The sequence below is a fragment of the Danio aesculapii genome, chromosome 1 (genome assembly GCF_903798145.1).
Source record: "Danio aesculapii chromosome 1, fDanAes4.1, whole genome shotgun sequence".
Classification (NCBI taxonomy): Eukaryota; Metazoa; Chordata; class Actinopteri; order Cypriniformes; family Danionidae; genus Danio; species Danio aesculapii.
The window spans coordinates 433,616-454,981 of record NC_079435.1 but is presented as its reverse complement, the minus strand read 5'-3'; the positions used below and the strand labels follow the sequence as shown (position 1 = coordinate 454,981).

General features: G+C 41.4%; 1 protein-coding gene across 2 annotated transcripts in view; it reads right to left on the bottom strand.

The window, feature by feature from the left end:
* The window catches only part of dnm2b (dynamin 2b), a 76,030-nt gene that overhangs the window by 30,876 nt on the left and 23,788 nt on the right, over positions 1-21,366 (bottom strand). Inside the window, exons 2-7 of one of the 2 annotated variants that reach the window (XM_056454383.1) lie at positions 5,834-5,907; positions 5,599-5,748; positions 5,323-5,407; positions 2,469-2,587; positions 2,182-2,280; positions 1,372-1,532 (exon numbers count right to left, since the gene is read on the bottom strand). In XM_056454383.1, the coding sequence (XP_056310358.1) occupies positions 1,372-1,532; positions 2,182-2,280; positions 2,469-2,587; positions 5,323-5,407; positions 5,599-5,748; positions 5,834-5,907 (688 nt within the window). The remainder of the gene's footprint in view (positions 1-1,371; positions 1,533-2,181; positions 2,281-2,468; positions 2,588-5,322; positions 5,408-5,598; positions 5,749-5,833; positions 5,908-21,366) is intronic. The other variant, XM_056454391.1, reaches the window with a different exon arrangement.

Sequence of the window (21,366 nt, the reverse complement as noted above, 5' to 3'; positions counted from 1 at the left end):
ATTCATCTTTACTGTCATCCTTATCGTTGTATGGATGATAGTAGGTTATTTAGATTCAGAGGCGTGTTTACTGGATCTGAAGTATAAGGCGGTGCAGAAAGGTTAATATCTCCTATTTTCTGTCTAAAGCCTTCTATTTTATCACTGAATAAATTCATCAAGTCATCACTACTAATTTGCGGTGGAACGTTTTGTTCCAAAGATGACCGATTATTTGTTAATTTAGCGATGGTGTTAAATAAGAATCTAGGATTGTTTTGATTATTTTCTATCAGTTTGCGGAGGTGCTCAGCCCTGGCAGATTTTAAAGCCCTCCTATAGCTGGACATACTGTCTTTGTATGCAATTCTAAAGACTTCTAAATTAGTTTTTTTCCATTTACGTTCCAGGGCACGGGTTGCTGTTTTGAGAGCGCGGGTATGACTATTATACCACGGTGTAGTTTTATTCTCTCTAGCCTTTTTTAGTTTGATGGGTGCCACAGTATTTAGAGTGCTAGTAAAGATGGCATCCATACTGCTGGTTACTACATCAAGGTCATTTGCGTTTGCGGGTGCATTTCGAAGTAGAGAAAGATCAGGTAAGTTATTTATAAATTCATCTTTAGTGGATGGAACAATAGTTCTACTAGGGCGATATATCGGAGCGGATCTGCTAATTTCAGGTAAACACAGCTTATATAGTAAGAGGTAGTGGTCTGTAATATCATCACTTTGTGGTATAATGTCTACATCAATGACCTCAATTCCATAAGACAGAATTAGATATAATGTGCGTGTGTGTATATATATATATATATATATATATATATATATATATATATATAAAAATATATATATATATACATACATACATACATACATACATACATACATACATACATACATATATATATATACACACACACACACACACAAATTTATATTTTACTTCATAACAGGAACTGCTGCCTAATTGAAGGCATGTCATAGCGGTGGTTATTTATTGAATAACGTTCATTTTTGTATAGCGGGCCGCAGGCCATAGTTTGGATTCCCCTGGTCTATACTATATATCGACATCAACAGATAACATGTAGGTCAACAATGACAATTTTCCTGAACATGAGAGTAGACAAAGACAAATGGGAAGTACAAAGCAGAGAGCAGGCGTGGGAATTTTAGTACAAACGGAACCGCATAGAATAAAGGACAGAGAAGATGTGAAGAGCAGAGTGTGTGCTGTGAGGGTTGAGTTTAGGGGGACAGGAGAGAATATACAGTCTGTACAGCACAAACATCAGGACTGCTGTGAGGAGAGACCATAGAGATAACTTTACTAGTGTGTGTGTGTTGAGTGTTTTCTGCAGGTACAGTGTGTGTGTGTGTGTACCTGGTTGAGTGTTTTCTGCAGGTACGGTGTGCCCATTCTCTCTGCCATGTGTCTGTATGCTGGATGGGACAGGAAGAACTTCCTCTCAGCAGCCAGAGCCGCACGGATGTCCTTCCTGCCATCAATGTCCTTCTGACTGCGGTTCACCACACCGATATAACCTACACACACACACACACACACGCGCGCACACACAAGTACAGTTTCCATTTTAGGTTGAATTACCCTTTTAACCCCAGTTAAACCTCCCCTCTTGGTCATTAATGGGTTATATGTTCAGCTAGTGTTTCTCAGCCAATGATAATCTTCTGCTGAAAGGTTTCTCTGACTATCTTCAATGTCATACGGTTTCTTTTACAGCATGGATGTTGTAATGTAATTCAATTTAATCAGCTAAACAGACTTCAGCATTCCTCGAGTTGTTGAAGTGTAAAACGAGATGAAAGACCGTGTAAACTCATCAGGAGCAGCAGGTCAGCACAGAAACTCCATTAAAACACTGCAGTAAAACACACTTCCTTATTTAAAGAGACGCTGCAGAACAGTGTTATTGAGTGTGTCCTCATATGGTATATCCATCAGGCAGTGAAGATCAGGGATTTGTAAAGAAATCAGATGTTAAACTCTGATTGACTGAAGTGAACAGTGTGTGTGTGTGTGTGTGTGTGTGTGTGTGTGTGTGTCTGTGTGTGCGTGCGTGCGTGCGTGCGTGCGTGCGTGCGTGCGTGCGTGCGTGCGTGTGTGTGTGTGTATACTCCATGGTGTTAGTAATGAAGTGTTGAATGTAAAGCTGAGGATGAGCTCCAGCACCTCTGCGCAGCGGCAGCAGCTTGTTCTCCAGGATGTCTCTGGCGTCGGTTCCTTCATCCATCAGGTCCAGCTTGGTGATCACACCGATGGTGCGCAGACCTGCAGGGGAAGGTCAGAGGTCAGTTTCAACAGCAGACCCTTTTATCACGCACCTTTCTTTCATGCAGTTGTGCTGATCTGTCACAGTCCTCACTATTCTTGACAAACTTCTGATGTGAAAGGATTGTGAGGGGGTAAATGCTGTATTGATTATAATCAGCAGACTGTAGCGCAGCGTCGTCTCTCACCCTGAGCGTCCACCTCTTTACTGATCTTGAGCGCGTCAGAGTTGGCCAGGTCCATGTTAGCCGGAGTGACGGCCAGAATCAGACAGTTCTCTTTGGAGATGAACGGCATCAGCATGTCCCTGAACACACACACACGCACGCACGCACACACACACACACACAGAATAGGTGTCAGTGTCTCAATCAGGTCCTGTAACAGATTAAACCCACTGCTCTGATGATGAATGCTTTATTTAATGTCATGTCAGCAACAAATGCTGTTTTCATGGCGAGAACAATTCATTAATAAATACACAATTAAAAACAACTAACACACACAGACTAGATGAAACTCTCCAAATGTAAACCCAATATAGAGGCTGATTAATGACCGATGTCAAGTTGAGCCAGCTACAATTCAATTCAATGTCAGCTAATGTTACAAATCCTCTCTGATGCATTAAACTCTTATCTAGAACCTGACGACATCATTTCAATAGCTGGTATTACGCCACAGTCCTTATGTTTTAATAAGTAAGATTCAGTAAGATGAATGTGATCGCTTTTGCTACGCTTTTGGCTAGAAGGTTAATGTTGCTCAAATAGAAGGAACAATTTCTGACAACCTTTATGCAATGGTTTATGGAGATTTTACACCACCTGACCTTATAAAAATATTATATACTGTAACAGGTTTACTGATATGTTGTTTCTCACTTTACAAGCTGTTTTATATCACATAAAGCTGATGGAGCCTTCAGTTATTTTAGAACTTTTCCTTATCATTTTATATATATATATATATATATATATATATATATATATGTATATATATATATATATATATATGTATATATATATATGTATATATATATATATATATATATATATATATATACACATATATATACACATATATACATATACACACACACACACACATTTAATATCATTTACTTAATATTATTGTTATATTTTGTGTTGTATTTATTTTATTATTATTCATATATTTTTATAGAACCTAAATGTATACATGCGAGACGGGTTTTGTTTGTTTGTTGTCTAAAAAACAGTGAAATCTCTGTGTACTGCATGTTTCATATCTAACATATTCAATAAAAACACCTTTGAGAAAACGACAAACAAATGAATAGATAAATAAGATTTCTGTCATTAATACAGTGTAAACTTTTACCTGGTGACCCTTTGCTGAACTAAATGTGTCCTTAATATTAGAAAGAATTCATATTTTTACACTGATTGTGAGGATTTTTTAGGGGAGTGAATCTGCATGAAAATGTACAAAATTGTACAAAATTATAATATATATAAGCACAAACTAAAATAACTTAAAGGGCACCTATGGTAAAAATCTACTTTTCAAGCTGTTTGGACAGCCATATGTGCATGTATGGTGTATAGAGCGTCATATTGGGGTGATATAAACACACCCAGTGTTTTTTTTTCAATTTAACAACATAAAAATGGTGGACCAATTGGAGCGGTTTTCAGACCGACCGCAACTTTACGTAGGAGAGCGGTCCCCCCGCCCACCAATATTGATTGACAGGCGCGTCATCATATCCTCAGTTTGTTGATTCACGTCCGCCATTTTCAGCGTGAGTGGAAGCGATATCACTAAAGGAACACGCTAGCTCTATTTTTAGATGCAAGGCTCATTGGGCTCAACACAAGATCAATATTCTCCACATTATCGCTCTAATCAGAATTATTGGTTGTATCTTTAGGTAGGTTTGCAAACATGTGTACTTCTCATTGAGTCTACCTTATACTTCAGCCGTTTGCATTTCTTGCGATCCCAGAAGCTCCCTGTGATCTTAACTAGCATGCGTTTTACAATTCTAAACATCGGTTTCTATCAGGGTACACTCAAGTTGACGGCTGGGTGCTGCGGACCGCTGCAGAAACCTGTGTTTAGAATTCAAAAATGCGCGGCGCGACGATTCGGGACACTTCATGTTTCTGCCGCGCCACAGAGAGTGTCTGGTGTGCCGTGTCGCGGCTTCGAGCGGCGCATCCAGTGCCTCAGTCAAAGTTAATTCAGTGTGTGTGGTTATTAGTTTCTGTGTACAAGCTCGGCACTTGAAACTAGCACACAGTTGGCTGTAAAACTGTACAAAGACACAAATGATTTTGTACTCTCTGCTTGGTCTGTGTCAGAGTCGTACATGTATGACTGAATGCTGATCCTCTCCTCCTGCTCATTCTCACAGTCTGCCTGTCAGACTCTGTTGCAAACGCAGAGCGGGTGAGCCCATGGCTCCGCCCCCTTGTTACGTTGGGCGGGAAGCCGAAACTAATTTACATGTGAAGCAACACACCCCTAAATCAGCGAACTGTGGACACACCCCCAACATGACACTTTAACACATTATAATAAAACAATCTGAATTGTGTTTTAAACTGAACCTAAACTGGCACACTCAGAAGAGCCAGAATATTAATATTAAATCATAAAAAAAGAGCTAAACTATGGGCCCTTTAAATGACATGAAAACAATAGAACACAGATAAAACATTAAATAAACAGTGCTCTATGCTTTTTCGGTGAAATAATTCACTAATCTAATGTAAAATAACACTCTATAGTGTTTGTCATTGTATAATTAAACACAATTATTATTTGTTAGAGCAGTAAACTCTGTCATTTCTTGTGTCCAAATGGTTTAAATTGGCTTTTTTAATTGCTTGATGTCCTGTGATGTGACTATTGCAAATTCTCACATTGTGATTTCTGTGCTGAAGCCATATATTGTGCAGCTCTAACATAAACAATGATAAAAGGTCTCGTCTCTGAAGGAGGAGTTTGCCATTAGTTCAGCACTTCAGCTTCCCTTCACCCCACTGCTCTCACCGGATCTGGTACTCGATGTCCTGCGGCTGGTCACCCACCGCCACCTTCGTCATGCCCGGAAGATCAATCAGTGTCAGATTCAGCACTGAAGAGAGCAAAACACAATCAAAACTAGTGTTAAAAAACAAATCAATGGCACTTTATCCAAAACTAGAACTTCTGCACGTCTCATTAAAGTCAAACTAAATCAAAACTAGCCATACTGGTGTCGTTAGCTCACACTGACTCACATCAAATAATATACAATATCAGGCACAGCTTAAAGTGTGTCATTACCGTTGGGCGAGTAAACGCGCAGGTTAATCGGCACTGAAGAGATTCCTTTGTTAGATCCAGTGATTCGGTCTGTTTCTGCTTCAATCTCCATCCGGACCTCATCGAAGTCCACAAACTTGCGGCCCTTACAGTGCAGGAACTCTGCATATTCTTCACACACACAGACAGACACTCGCTCGTTCACTAGATTGTGGTTTTAATTAAATATCTAAAGTATTTTAGTGCATTTATTTACCAGCTTTACTGTTCACCAGCTGGAGAATCAGAGGCCTGCGAGTGACGATCCCTGATCCTCTCGGCAGAAAATCCCTGAAAAACATACACACACACACACACACACACACACACACACACACACACACACACACACACACACACACACACACACACACACACACACATCATGTATTTTCAGTAACTCAATGAATTCAGAGTCTTCAAAACAAAGTGTTTGCCTTGCAGTTTTGTCTGAACCCAGATAACAGTTCCTTAATGAAAAGATCAGAGCTGACTATATTGTGCAACTCAAAGCATATCGTGTGTGTTGAGCAAATTCTTACTTGCTTAATGCTTTACCATAGTATTACCACATTTACACACAGCCATAAAACAAACAAACAAACGACAAAACTATGATGTGAAAACGTAGTCAAATATATTGTTAAAGGAAATTCATTAAACTACTAGAGCTGTCAAACAAAGCAGAAGATGATCAGTGATGTAATGTACTTCTTTAAACTTTATCTTTATTTTTCTGCCAAATTGAGCTGTAAATGCCAATGAAATTTCCCATGGAAAGAGTCGAGGTCATCCTGAATCAGAATTTATTGGAAATGTCTTGTCAACTCTGAAGAAACTTTATAAGTGCATGTAGAAAAAGCAGGAAATGATCAGTAATGTATTCTTGCAGACTTTGCCTTTATTTTCCTGCCATATTCAGCTGTACATATCAATCACCTTTGGCATGGAAATTGAGTCAAGTTCATCCTGAAATAGAATTAATTGAATATTTCATGTCAACTATGGCAGAATTCTCAGCAATAGCAGTAGAAAAAAAAACAGATGTGTTTATGCAGACTTCATTGTTTTGCCATGTAAATTTAATGTCATGTAAACTAAAGAAATTAATTATATCAGTGAAAAAAGCATGAGCTCCATCAGTGTTAAATGATTTTGGCAGACTTTTGCAAAACTCTGCAATAAAATATTCAATGTTCTATGTTTTCATATTTATTTTAAAAAGTACATTTTTGATTTTAATTAATGCATTTTTTCTTTTTACCAGACACATTTAGCCAATAACCGCTGAAATATATGTCTTTGTGAAGGATTTGGCTGCCCTAGCTTCTGTACCGTAATTCCTCAAACAGAAGTGCATTAAATACATGAGGCGGCTAGCTTGACCGGTTGTTCTCATGTGGCGGCTCACTTGACTGCGGTAACCGGCCAAGGTTGGTTTATGCTGGATTGTTCAGCAGGGTATAAACAAATATAAACAAAGTAATTCCAGAATAAAACAACCGAAACACACGAACTGAACCCGCATTAACAGTAAACAGTGTAAAGAGTTTCACCTTCCCACGATGTTCTCGAGCACTGAACTCTTGCCGGCGCTCTGCATGCCGACCACCGCGATCTGCGGCAGCTCCAGGTTGCAGCTCTGGCCGATAGAGCTGAAGGCGTCCTGCAGCTTATTAACGAGGGGAATCAAGTCCTCCATCCCGCGGTTCCCCATGATGACGAGCTTTAGCAGACCCTCAGAGCTCAGAGAAACTCACTTCATCACCCGCCTTCGCTTTACTGAAAGAAAACAAACATATAAGTCCAGCTGTCAGAAAACTTCAAGAAACTTTTCTTCTTCTTCTATTTTACTGGCGAGCTGGTGTTAAATGCACACGCCGCCACCTACAGTTCATATATATATACACACGCAGATGACAGTCATTTATGTGTCAGCTAAACACCATGCCGGGCAGATGAGCCACTGACCCGGGCTTTACAACATGTTTCAGGATGGCTTGAGCTGTCTCATTTAACGTTGAATGTCAAGAAAATAGTTTCAATGTACTTCTCTATAAGAAATAGGCCTGTACGGGATACATTTGAGGTGCTGATTAAAAATAAAGTTATTAAAGAAGTGAATGAATTAAAGTATCTAGGCATAACTCTAGACGTTAACTTAAAATCCAATAGTCATGTTAAAAATATAAGTAAAAAGGTGTTTTCATTTTATTAGAAGGTTTTTAACATATCACACATGCACACAATGATATTCTCTCACTTGACGTACTGCATTACATCGTGGTCACACGCTTCTTTAACTACATTGAAGCCTATTGACTCAATATATAAACAAGCAGATAAAATGATGGACTTGAAGCCTATGTGATGGCATCATTGTGAAGCTTTATGTAAACATAACCTTTATAGTTTTGAGTTTTATTAAATTTAATGATCTTAAATTAGTTTTTAAATGTTTAAATAATCATGTACTAATGCTGTTTTCTCATCTAATCAGTCGGCATCAAACCCCTCTCAGAGTCACACGGGCAACTGCTAATGGTGACTGTCTAGTGCCAAATGTAAGACCTCATATGGTCTGTTTTCTCTGTAAAGGGAGCCAAACTGTGGAATGATTTACCTGTTAACGTAAAATCAGACAGTCATATAAATATTTTTAGTAGTGTTCATAAAAAGTGGTTAAAAACAAAACAGCTGTGTTTGCACAAATAGTATTAGTTAGTTTGTTTGATCATGTCACTTTTGCTTTTACCTTCAGTAATTTTATGTAAAGAATTATAATGTTGTGTATCTGTATCTACTTTATTTCCATTTGGTCTCCTGTGGACAGGTGTTGAGAATCAGCAAGTTCGCTAAAACACTTAAGGGAGTTCGCTGCGTTTGTTTGGAGTTTAGATTCGCAATTTACATTTTTATCTTAAAATACCTCCTCATTCACTAAATATTTATCTCTCCTACTTGGGGTGAACAATCCCCTAACACACTCATACAAACAAATCTACTTTTAAACGTTCTGTCTCTCGAGCATCCGCTTGGTGTTTGTAGCTTTAGCCTGCTAGCACCGCTGGTCAGCTAAAGCTACCAACCCCTTTCACTCATTTATTTTCTCACTTTCTGGCTTTGCTCTTCACCTTGTACAATGTCGCTTGCGTGTCTGTCCTTGAGTGCAGGAGAGGCATCGATGGAGGCGCTGGAGCTGGAGCTGGAAGCGGTGGAGTCCCAGATTCGCTCGCTGGAGACGAAGCGAGAGGGCATCAGGGCTCTGCTCTTAACCCGTACTCGCTCGTCTGAGGTAAGTGTCCGATACAACGACAATCTCCCAGTTTCTTCAACCCCGCGTGTTTCTCTGTCCAGGCCCAGCGCACCGAGGACGCGGTGCACCCAGGCGTCGTTCACGCCGACTCCCGGCTACCACGGCCCCTGGGTGCAACCGCGTAAGGTGCTTGCCAGGTCCCGGGGCAGAACGTCTCCTCCTCCGGTGTTCGAGATCCCCACGGAGAACCGCTTCGCCCCTCTCCGCGAGACGGGTCGCGATGTTGCCATCATTGGCGACTCAATCGTCCGCCACGTCCGCTCCACTTCCTCCAAAGGTAACAAAGTACGCACTTTCTGCTTCCCTGGTGCCCGAGTTAAGAATATTTCTGCACAGATACCTACTATCCTGAGCGCTGCCGAGAGCCTCGGTGCCGCCGTCCTCCACGTGGGGACGAACGACACCGGGCTCCGGCAGACGGAGATCCTGAAGAAGGACTTCAGGAGCCTGATCGAGACGGTTCGACGCACTTCGCCCGCCACGCAGATCATCATTTCTGGACCGCTTCCTACCTACCGCCGAGGAAATGAAAGGTTCAGTAGACTTTTTGCTCTGAATGAATGGCTATTAACATGGTGTGAAGAACAGAAATTGCTCTTTGCCAATAACTGGAATCTTTTCTGGGAGCGTCCTAGGCTTTTCCGCGCTGATGGGCTGCACCCCAGTCGAGCTGGAGCTGAACTCCTGTCGGACAACATCACCAGAACACTTTGCTCTATCTGACTAGTAAGTAAAAATTCACAAAACTCACAATTTAGCCACACAGACTCCTATTCGTCCCACATAAATAACAGTAATGCATACCTAACTAACCACATAGAGACTGTGTCTGTTCCTCGTATTATTAGATCAAGAAACAAACGTACTGTGTGCTCCAGAAATAATCTATTAAGAATTAAACCAGAAAAAACACGAAAAAGTGAAAATACAAATTTGATGAAGCTTGGTCTCCTAAACATCAGGTCACTAGCACCTAAAGCACTTATCATAAATGAAATAATAACAGATAACAATCTTAATGCACTCTGTCTTACTGAAACCTGGCTGAAACAAAATGACTATATTAGTTTAAATGAGGCAACTCCTCCAGGATTCTTATATAAACATGAGGCTCGTCAAACTGGTCGTGGTGGTGGAGTCGCGTCAATCTTTAGTGATATTCTTAATGTTAATCAGAGAAACGGACTTATGTTTAGCTCCTTTGAAGTACTAGCGCTTAATGTTGTCCTTCCAAACACTATGCAAAAACCTATGTTATCTCTCGCTCTAATCACCATATATAGACCTCCAGGACCCTATGTCAATTTTCTAAAAGAATTTTCTGATTTTATCTCTGACTTACTAGTTAAAACTGATAAAATACTAATTGTAGGAGACTTTAACATCCACATAGATGACGCTAACGACACGTTAGGGCTCGCGTTTACGGACTTGCTGGTCTCACTAGGAATAAAGCAAAATGTTATTGGTCCAACTCATCGCCTAAAGCATACACTAGATCTAATTCTGTCTTATGGAATTGAGGTCACTGATGTAGACATTATACCACAAAGTGATGATATTACAGACCACTACCTCTTACTATATAAGCTGTGTTTACCTGAAATTAGCAGATCCGCTTCGATATATCGTCCTAGTAGAACTATTGTTCCGTCCACTAAAGATGAATTTATAAATAACTTACCTGATCTTTCTCTACTTCGAAATGCACCCGCAAACGCAAATGACCTTGATGTAGTAACCAGCAGTATGGATGCCATCTTTACTAGCACTCTAAATACTGTGGCACCCATCAAACTAAAAAAGGCTAGAGAGAATAAAACTACACCGTGGTATAATAGTCATACCCGCGCTCTCAAAACAGCAACCCGTGCCCTGGAACGTAAATGGAAAAAAACTAATTTAGAAGTCTTTAGAATTGCATACAAAGACAGTATGTCCAGCTATAGGAGGGCTTTAAAATCTGCCAGGGCTGAGCACCTCCGCAAACTGATAGAAAATAATCAAAACAATCCTAGATTCTTATTTAACACCATCGCTAAATTAACAAATAATCGGTCATCTTTGGAACAAAACGCTCCACCGCAAATTAGTAGTGATGACTTCATGAATTTTTTCAGTGATAAAATAGAAGGCTTTAGACAGAAAATAGGAGATATTAAACTTTCTGCACCGCCTTATACTTCAGATCCAGTAAACACGCCTCTGAATCTAAATAACCTACAGTGCTTTAAAATCATAGAACAGGAAGAGCTAGACAAAATTATAAATAGCTCTAAATCAGCTACGTGTATATTGGACCCAATTCCAACAAAGTTACTGAAAGAATTGCTACCTGTTATAGGAGAACCTCTTCTTAACATTATCAACTCTTCTTTATCTTTAGGCCATGTTCCAAATCCCTACAAGTTAGCTGTTATTAAACCTATTATTAAGAAACCACAACTGGAACCCAGCAACTTAGCTAATTATAGGCCTATTTCAAACCTTCCATTTATATCTAAAATACTAGAAAAAGTTGTTTCTGCTCAATTATGCTCCTTTCTGCAGACCAACAATGTTTTTGAAGTGTTTCAGTCAGGTTTCAGAGCTCATCACAGTACAGAAACTGCATTAGTGAAAATAACCAACGATTTACTCTTAGCTGCTGACCAAGGGTGCATCTCGCTATTAGTTCTACTCGATCTTAGTGCGGCATTTGACACCATTGACCATGGTATCCTTATTAATCGCTTAAAGTCTACAGGTGTCCAAGGACAGGCCCTACAATGGTTTAAGTCATACTTATCTGACCGTTACCAGTTTGTAAATATAAATGGACAACCTTCACAAATCAGCCCAGTAAAATACGGGGTGCCTCAAGGATCAGTTTTAGGCCCTTTACTGTTTACAATATACATGCTACCCCTGGGAGACATTATTAGAAGACATGGGATCAGCTTTCACTGCTATGCAGATGATACTCAATTATATATTTCAACTAAACCTGACGAGACGTCTAATCTGTCCAAGCTAACTGAGTGTATTAAAGATGTTAAAGACTGGATGACCAACAATTATCTTCTCTTAAACTCAGACAAAACAGAATTATTACTTATTGGGCCTAAATCCTGTACACAGCAGATCTCACAACTCGATCTACAATTAGAGGGATACAAAGTTAGCGTTAGTTCTACTATAAAAGATCTGGGTGTCATATTAGACAGCAATTTAACTTTTAAAAATCATATTTCCCATGTCACAAAAACTGCTTTCTTTCATCTGAGAAATATCGCTAAGTTACGAAGTATGCTATCCATCTCAGATGCAGAAAAGCTAGTCCATGCTTTTATGACTTCTAGGCTGGACTACTGTAATGCTCTGTTTGCTGGCTGCCCAGCATCCTCTATTAACAAACTTCAATTAGTACAAAATGCAGCTGCCAGAGTTCTAACCAGGTCTAGAAAATTTGATCACATCACCCCAATTTTATCCTCCTTACACTGGCTGCCTGTTAAGTTTCGTACTGAATTTAAAATATTGCTTCTTACATATAAAGCTCTAAATAATCTAGCTCCTGCTTATCTAACCAATCTTCTGTCTCGCTACAATCCAACTCGCTCTTTAAGATCTCAAAACTCAGGGCTTCTGGTAGTACCTAGAATAGCAAAGTCGAGTAAAGGAGGTCGAGCCTTCTCATTTATAGCTCCTAAACTCTGGAATAGCCTTCCTGATAACGTCCGAGGCTCAGACACACTCTCCCAATTCAAAACTAGATTAAAGACCTATCTGTTCAGTAAAGCATACACTTAGTGCACCACTTAGGGGGCTTCCACACAGGTTATGCATCTTGCTGATATACACTGTGAACATCAGCTACGCTAATTATTTTCTTTATTCTCCATTTCCACCTGGGGATACTCTTCCCGAGGCCCTCAGACTATGCAGAGTCACTGATTCGATCCAAGACCAACGACGAGATGATCCCAAGGTTTCCATATCCTGGACCTGGCCGAATCCTGAACAACTACTGCGATGGTCATGGAAGAGTGGAGAACATGAGACTGATTCCTGTGACGCTCCAGAGACAGACGAGTCTTCGCTGAGGCCAGCTTCCAGCCTCCGCCACTGAGACTGCAGCTCTGCACAAGACGTTTGGCCAGCGGAGAAATTAAAATGGTCGTGCCCAACTGAGCCTGGTTTCTCTCAAGGTTTTTTTTCTTCACTTCCGCCTTTAGTGAAGTTTTTTTTCCCTCTCCACTGTCGCCACTGGCTTGCATGGTTCAGGATCTGTAGAGCTGCGCATCGTTGGATTTGCTCTTCAATATTTGGACTCTCAGTAGTGATTATTAAACCACACTGAACTGAGCTAAACTGAACTGAACTTAAACACTATAAACTGAACTACACTGTTCCTATTTACTGTGACCTTTTATGTGAAGCTGCTTTGACACAATCTACATTGTATAAGCGCTATACAAATAAAGGTGAATTGAATTGAATTGAATTGAATTGAACTTAAACAAATGCATTTGGTTGTCCAGTGTAATTGAGATGTCCATGTCAAATAAAAAAAATAATAATAATAATAATTAAATACCTACATTTCTCCATCAGCACTCAGCTGTCAGCTGGCACTGGGTGTTCAGCTCCTCCTGCTTCCAGACTGAAGCTGCGGTCACACTGGGCTTTTCCTCCCATAGACTTCCATTCATACGCATGCGAATGTGTCAGACCGGAAATGCAGGGTCATGCGTTAAGTTTCGCAGGTTGCTGCAGTGCAAAGTTCAAGCTTGGTGAACTCTGACCGGCCAAATCGCATCACTTGACTGTGTGAGACCAATCGAGGATCAAAACAGGACCTCTCTGGACAGAAATGTAAAACATGGAGCAATCGCTCGCTTTATTAATGTCTAAACATCTTGTTTAATCCCGCCTCTTTTCGCAGTGCAGCACGACAGAATTTCGCTGAATCAGAGAATCAAGACTGAATCAGCTGGTCTATTGTGCGCGAGTCGTGTTGCTGTCGATGTTATAATTGTCATTTTTAATAATATTGTGATTTTCTAGGTCTGTAAAGTCATACAGCTCTGGATAACTTGAAACAGCGACCACAAGTCTCTCCTCCATCATTAACAGTTTGCCATAGTCGCCTTCCCTGCTGAAAAAAACAGCTTAAAGCAGCCTAGGTTGGTTTTAGCTGGTCAACCAGGCTGGTTATAGAGGGGTTTTGGCCACTTCCAGGCTGGTTTCGAGCCATTTCCAGCCTGGTCCAGCTATGTCCAGCTTAAATCAGGCTGGAAATGGCTGGAAACCAGTCTGGAAGTGGCCAAAACCCCTCTAAAACCAGCCAACCCGCCTAGGCTTGTTTAAGCTGTTTTTTTCAGCAGGGTTGACAACCCAAACCCCGCTGTCACCTCAACAGAAACCCTGCTCTGCTTTCATTTGATTGAAGAATGAAAAAGACGCGATTGAGGTAACAGGCTTTCTCCGCTCGAGCACACAGCACGCAACAGCAAAAGATGCCCCTTATGTAGCCAAACTTTAAAAATATAGAAAGTATTTTAATTGTTTAACTGATACCATTAATCGGATACAAACCCACCCTTTCTGTTAACGGTTAATCAGGTTATTTTGAGCTGGAGATCCGGCATGGTGCTGGAATACTTTAAGCCCTGAGTTTATCTGATATTCTTGTATGTCTTGATGTTAAAAACTGGAACACTAAAAGCCACTCCTACTTTATTTTCCCTAATATTTGATGCATCAGAATACATTTGAACATATTCATCATCATTTCTTTTTATATATTCATATGTGTTTTGTGCTCTGGGTTTTGGGTCATCTCTTCCTTTATTTAACAGTGTCAGAAAACTTTCATATCCGGTCAGCAGGCCACCATAAACTTTTGAAGAAACGCCCTGGGTTGCAATCCGTGCATTTCTATTGGCTACCGCTGATGTCCGTCAGAAACATCGAGAGTCTATTGGTAGACAGAAATGGGTGGGGTTAGTTTGAACAGTTTTGCATCACTCTTTTGTGAAGAGATAACAGTTGCGGCTAGACAGCGTTGCATCGAGTTAATATGAAGTATTTTACTCATAAACCAACAGGTATGTATACAATATTGTGTACATAAAAGCCTAAAGAGCATTTTAAAAATATCTTCATGACAAGCGGCGTCTTCTTAAGCCACGCCTTAATACCGTTACACTTTACCGCCATTAATACTATCAGACGATCACTGACGGTTCAAGTGTTGTTTAATCTCGTTTAAAAGGGAAACTTTTAGATATTAATTTAATAATTATGTATAAAAGTACATCATATATTCAATATAATGCTTTCCTTGGAGAAATACGACATGGACATTCATAGTTTGTGTCAGAATCATCCTCAGACTTTAATTTTTACCTCTTTAACTTATTTCATTTATTCATTTTCCTTCAGCTTAGTCCCTTTATTCTTCATCAGGAGTCGCCACAGCGGAATGAACCAGCAACTTATCCAGCATATGTATTACACAGAGGATACCCTTCCAGCTGCAACCCAGAACTGGTAAACACCCATTGTAGTACAATTGAAACCAACATTTCTTACACTTGCACTGGAAACAAATCTGACTTATGAGAATCAGCACCTCCAAGTCTGAGGCCATGGTGCTCCACCGGATTAAGGTGGTTTGCCATCTCCAGGTTGGAGGAAAGTCCTTACCCCAGGTGGAGGAGTTCAAGTATCTCAGGGTTTTGTTCACGAGTGAGGGAAGGATGGAGCGTGAGATTGACAGGCGGATCTGTGAATCAGCAGCAGTAATGTGGTTGATGTATCGGTCCGTTGTGGTAAAGAATGAGCTGAGCAGAAAGGCAAATCTACGTCAATCTACGTTCCTACTCTCACCTATGGTCATGAGCTTTGGGTCTGACTGAACGGACAAGATCTCAGATACAAGCAGCTGAAATGAGTTTCTTTCACAGGGTGGCAGGGTGCACCCTTATAGATAGGGTGAGGAGCTCTGTCACCCGGGAGGAGATAGGTGTAGAGCTGCTGCTCCTCCACATCGAGAGAAGTCAGCTGAGGGGGCTCAGGCATCTGTTTCAGATGCCTCCTGGACACCTACCTAGGGAGGTGTTCCAGGCATGTTCAACTAGGTGGAGGCCTCAGGGAAGACCCAGGACACACTGGAGGGACTATGTCTCTTGGCTGGCCTGAGAACGCCTCGGGTTCCCCCAGGAGGAGCTGGAGGAAGCGTCTGGGGAGAAGGAAAGTCTGGGGTTCTCTCCTAAGACTGCTGCCCTCGTGACCTGGCTCCGGAAAAGCGGTAGAAAATGACATGACATGATGACAATTTTAATAGGGCAAGTAAAAAAAATTCACTGGTTATTACTGAAAATGATTAGCGTTTCGCCATGTCTGGATATTCATTCATAATGGTCTTAAATCTGATGTGATGAAACCTGCAGAAGCGCTGTGTTTACCCAGACATTTAAAAAGAAGATATTTTAGAGCAGTAATCACAAACAATACAGTCAAACCGTGAAACAGTGATGTGTTTAACCAAGGTTATCATACCTTATCTTCAGAATCTTATACCGGCCCATGCCTACTAGCAATAGAAAGAGAATACATCTAAATGATAAATGGGTTATTGCAAATAAAAGCACTCATCAAGATAAAGTATAATCAATCAAAATAAGACAAAATAAAAGATTAATAATAATGCATTTACTAAAATTATAGAAAAATCACAAAATTTATCAAGCAAAATAAAACAAATAAATAAAATAACTGTCTAATAAAAGTGGAGTAAACTAAGCTATAGCCCCTTCACACATACAGACCTTTCCGGACAATTACCGGCAATTTTCCGGACAGGTCTGTATGTGTGAACAGGCCCTATTAAAAAATACTGGTAAATTCGTTCTGGCTATTTTCTGGAAAGAGAAGTTGTAACTTTACCGGTAATTAGCCGGAATGCTGCGCTGTGTGAACGCAGAAGGAAGATTGCCGGAAAGAGCGCGTTCACGTCTAGAACGTGCTGACTTAAGACGTTTACTTTAGCCAATCAGAACACTCAGACGCATTAATGTCCGCGCGGTTTATAGAAATAAAAGCCTGTGAATATTTTCCCAGACACATTTCACTGCTAGAGGTTAGTCGGAGAACGTTTATATGTTCATCTTAATGCCAACAGTGTAAATGATTATCAATAAGACACTTATGATAAGCCGTTGTTTGTTTACCTTCAAGCTCTGCTTCCTTCAATTGCTTGACGAGTCGCGTGTGCCCGTGAAGCAGCCGGTGAGCGCCAGCACACACACATATCATCTACATCCCGACATGAGAAAGTGTTGCTCTATATGCTTTCATCGAAGTTGATCACAACACTGATCCATCCTCAGAGGTTGTGATGTAGTCAGATGTTTACAAACACAGGTGCAGCCGTTTACAGCTCATTTCTGCTTAATGACGTCAGAATTTACGGTATTCTGGAATGAATGTGTGAACGGTCTTTTTCTGAAAAATTCCGTAACGTCCTCTCCTGTGTGAACAGCGCTTTATTGAATTTAATAAGAGGGGGTGAAACGCGCTCCCGTGATGAGTCCGACGACACCTCGTCGATGCAAATCGGGCCCAGGGTCGGAGAGGTACAGCCGTACCGGTCTGGGCCAATCGGATCCAATATGCTAATGAAGGGGCAAAAAAACAAACCAATGAGAGGGGGTGAAACGTGCTCCCGTGATGAGTCCGACGACACCTCGTCGATGCAAATTAGGCCCAGGCTCGGAGAGATACAGCCCCACCGGTCTGGGCCAATCAGATCCAATATGCTGATGAGGGTGGAATATAATGAGTATGGTAGTCGTTTTCACCCCCTTACCTATGTGCAGGCCAGCCCCCCCTTCACTCTAAACCCCAAACCCCTTTAACCCCAAACCCCCACCTAGGCCCAAACCCTAAACCCCGACACGACCCTCGACCTTGAGACTGAATCACCCTAAACCCTAAACCCTAAACCCCATAAATCGGCCTCATCAGCGCCCCCCGCAGGGTTCATTTCCGCTAAAAACCCTTTCCCCTTTAGCAGGAATGAACACTAGGCAGATAAGAGCATATACAGACAGGTGGATGGATGAATGAAGGGATGAATGGAGGGATGGACGGATGGGTGGATGGATAGATGGACAGAGGGATGGATGACGAATCAAACGACACCTCGTTTATGCAAATAGTCGTGCCGTAAATTTTCCAGATATTTAGTGGTATCACTGTGTGAAAGGGGCTTAAGACACATTTTTGAATATTATTAATATTATATATATATATATATGTGAAGGAGAAAACAAATCAGAAAGCAGCTAAATACTTGCCCTTTTATTGATAAGAATCATTATTACATGTAGGATATTTACGCTTCTGTTCACATTCGCTGTGAAACGTCGTGAGAAAAATACAGAACATATAGAAAACAGAGAAACACACAGTTCCCACGAGTTTTCCAGGAAAGACATCAAATAAATGAAGATTCACCTGAAGATCAGTCAACAACACACACAAATACACCTGGTCTACTCTCTCTATAGTCAGAATAGTAGACTGAGGAGGAGAATTATAGAGTATTAAAGTATAAACACACATCAGTCTGGAGCTGTCTGAGTCTGTCATGTGTTATACACACACTACTGCATTTGCAAATATTACTGTACTGATGCAGAAACACCAGTCAGTTCACTAGTGTTATTATGAGTGTTAGAGGCACTGAATGGAGTGTATTTCTGTAAACACTGCTGTAAGATTCCCTGAAATCAGCAGTTCTGCTCAACACACACACACACACACGCACACTCACACTCAGAAATGTGTGTTATTGCTGCTGTAAATGCCCTGAAGTGTGTGGGAAACCATCAGGATTTGAGCTGAGAAATGACTGTATGTGTGTGTGTGTGTGTGTGTGTGTGTGTGTGTGTGTGTGTGTGTGTGTGTGTGTGCGTGCGTGTGTGTTGTTTTATTTGGCAAGGCTTGTGTGTGTTTGTAACTAGTGTGTGTGTGTGTGTTGTCATCTCCTCTGGTGTAGTGTGTGTGTGTATTGAGATTTTATAATGATACAATGTGTGTTAGTGTGTGTGTTGTCTTTTTTTGGCAAGGCTTGTGTGTGTTTGTGAGTAGAGTGTGTGTGTGTTTGTCTCCTCTGGTGTAGTGTGTGTGTGTGTGTGTGTGTGTGTGTGTGTGTTGTGGTCTCATCTGACATGATTTGTGTTAGTGTGTGTGTGTGTGTGTTTTGTCTTTTTTTGGCAAGGCTTGTGTGTGTTTGTGAGTAGAGTGTGTGTGTTTGTCTACTCTGGTGTAGTATGTGTGTGTATGTGTGCGTGTGTTGAGATTTTATAATGATAAAATGTGTGTTAGTGTATGTTGTCTTATTTGGCAAGGCTTGTGTGTGTTTGTGAGTAGTGTGTGTGTGTGTGTGTGTTGTCATCTCCTCTGGTGTAGTGTGTGTGTGTATGTTGTCATCACCTCTAGTGTAGTGTGTGTGTGTGTGTGTGTGTGTGTTGTGGTCTCATCTGACATGATTTGTGTTAGTGTGTGTTAGTGTGTGTTGTCTTTTTTTGGCAAGGCTTGTGTGTGTGTTTGTGAGTAGTGTGTGCGTGTGTGTCTCCTCTGGTGTAGTGTGTGTGCATACACACTCGGTCTCATCTGATGTGATGCATGTCAGTGTGCATGTTATATTTTTTGGCATGGGTTGTGTGTGTTAGTATTGTCATCTCCTCTGGTGTAGTGTGTGTGCACTTTGTGTACATGTGTGTGTTGTTGTCATCTCCTATGGCCTTCGTGTGTGTGTGTGTGTGTGTGTGCACCTGTGTTTAGTTGTCATCTCTGGTGTTTGTTTGTTTTGTTATTGTCTCCTTTGGTGTGTGTATGTTGTCATCACCTCTGGCCTGGTGTGGAGTGTGTCATTGTTTCTCTAGTGTGTGTGTGTGTGTGTGTGTGTGTGTGTGTGTGTGTGTGTGTGTGTGTGTTGATGTCTAGCACTAGTGTGCAGCTCACTCTTCAGTCCAGCAGAGATGGTTCTGATGGACGGATGATTGTGGGCCTGTTTGGAGCTGCTGGAGGTCTCCTGCTACACACACACACACACACACACACACGTTATATAATCTAAAGTAAGCTTGATTGGTGTGTCAGGAATGCGAGTGTGTGTGAGCTGTCAGTCATACCTGGGTATCCCGGGTGGCAGAGTGGGCGGGACCCGTGCAGGGCGGGACGGCACCTGAGGGGGCGGAGCTACAGCTGGCTCCAGTGTAGTGGGTCTGGAGGGAACAGGCGGAGCTCCGAAGGCAGGGGAGGGGTTTAGAGGAGGCGGGGCTGGAGCTCCAGGGGTGGGGCCTCGCACTGCAGGAGGACGGCCAGGGGGCGGGGCTGATCCTGCTGACGGCTTACGCTGAGATGGAGGACTGAGAAGAGAAACACACACACTTCTGTCAATACACAAGGCCACGCAGAGGTTATACACACCTTTAGAGGAGACGTGTTTAGATCAGGAGGAAACATCTGGAAAGCTAAGCTGCATTTGCCAAACATGTGGACTGATGAGATGCTAATGAAGGAATAAATCATAACACTGCTCATGGCGGGGGCACAGGTATGGTGACAGTGGATGTGCTGATGTGTGTATGTGTGTGTGCACCTGGGGTCAGTGTGTATCCAGGTGTCGTCCACCGGCGGGGGCATAGGTATGGTGACGGTGGATGTGCTGATGTCCCCGATGATCTTCAGAGCCTCTCTCAGAGCGCTGTACATGCGGAGCATCTCGTCCCGCCGCTGCTCCTGCTCCGCCGACTCCTCCATCAGACTGTTCTGATCACCTGACGAGTACAGGTACGCCAGCAGCTCTGAGTAGATGAACTCCTTCGCCTGACACACACACACACACACACACACACGCACACACACACACACACACACACACACATACACAGTCAGAATAGTCACACACAAGACCACAGAATGCTCTCAGTAGAGTAAACACAGCTTATCTGAGCTACACAGACAAACACACACACAACTACACACATTTCATGAAGAAATCAATTAAAAGTATAGAAAAATAAATAAAGGCAAGGCAAGTTCATGTATATAGCACATTTCACACAGTGTCAATACAAGGTGCTTTACATAAACAGGTATAAAAGAGACATGTATAAGAAACAGGCATGTGATCAGCCGAGGATATATGTATATGTATGTGTGTGTGTGTGTGTGTGTGTGTGTAAATAATAAAAATAATAATTCTAAAAAATAATAATATTCTTTATATAAATATGTGATATTGGCTACACAATTTAAGTTTCATTTTTTAAATCAGTTTAAATGTTTAGTAGAATAATAGTCGCCTAAATAATGTTTCATAGGTTTATAATTGTCCCTCAATGATGGGACAGATACACACACCGCCACTAGAT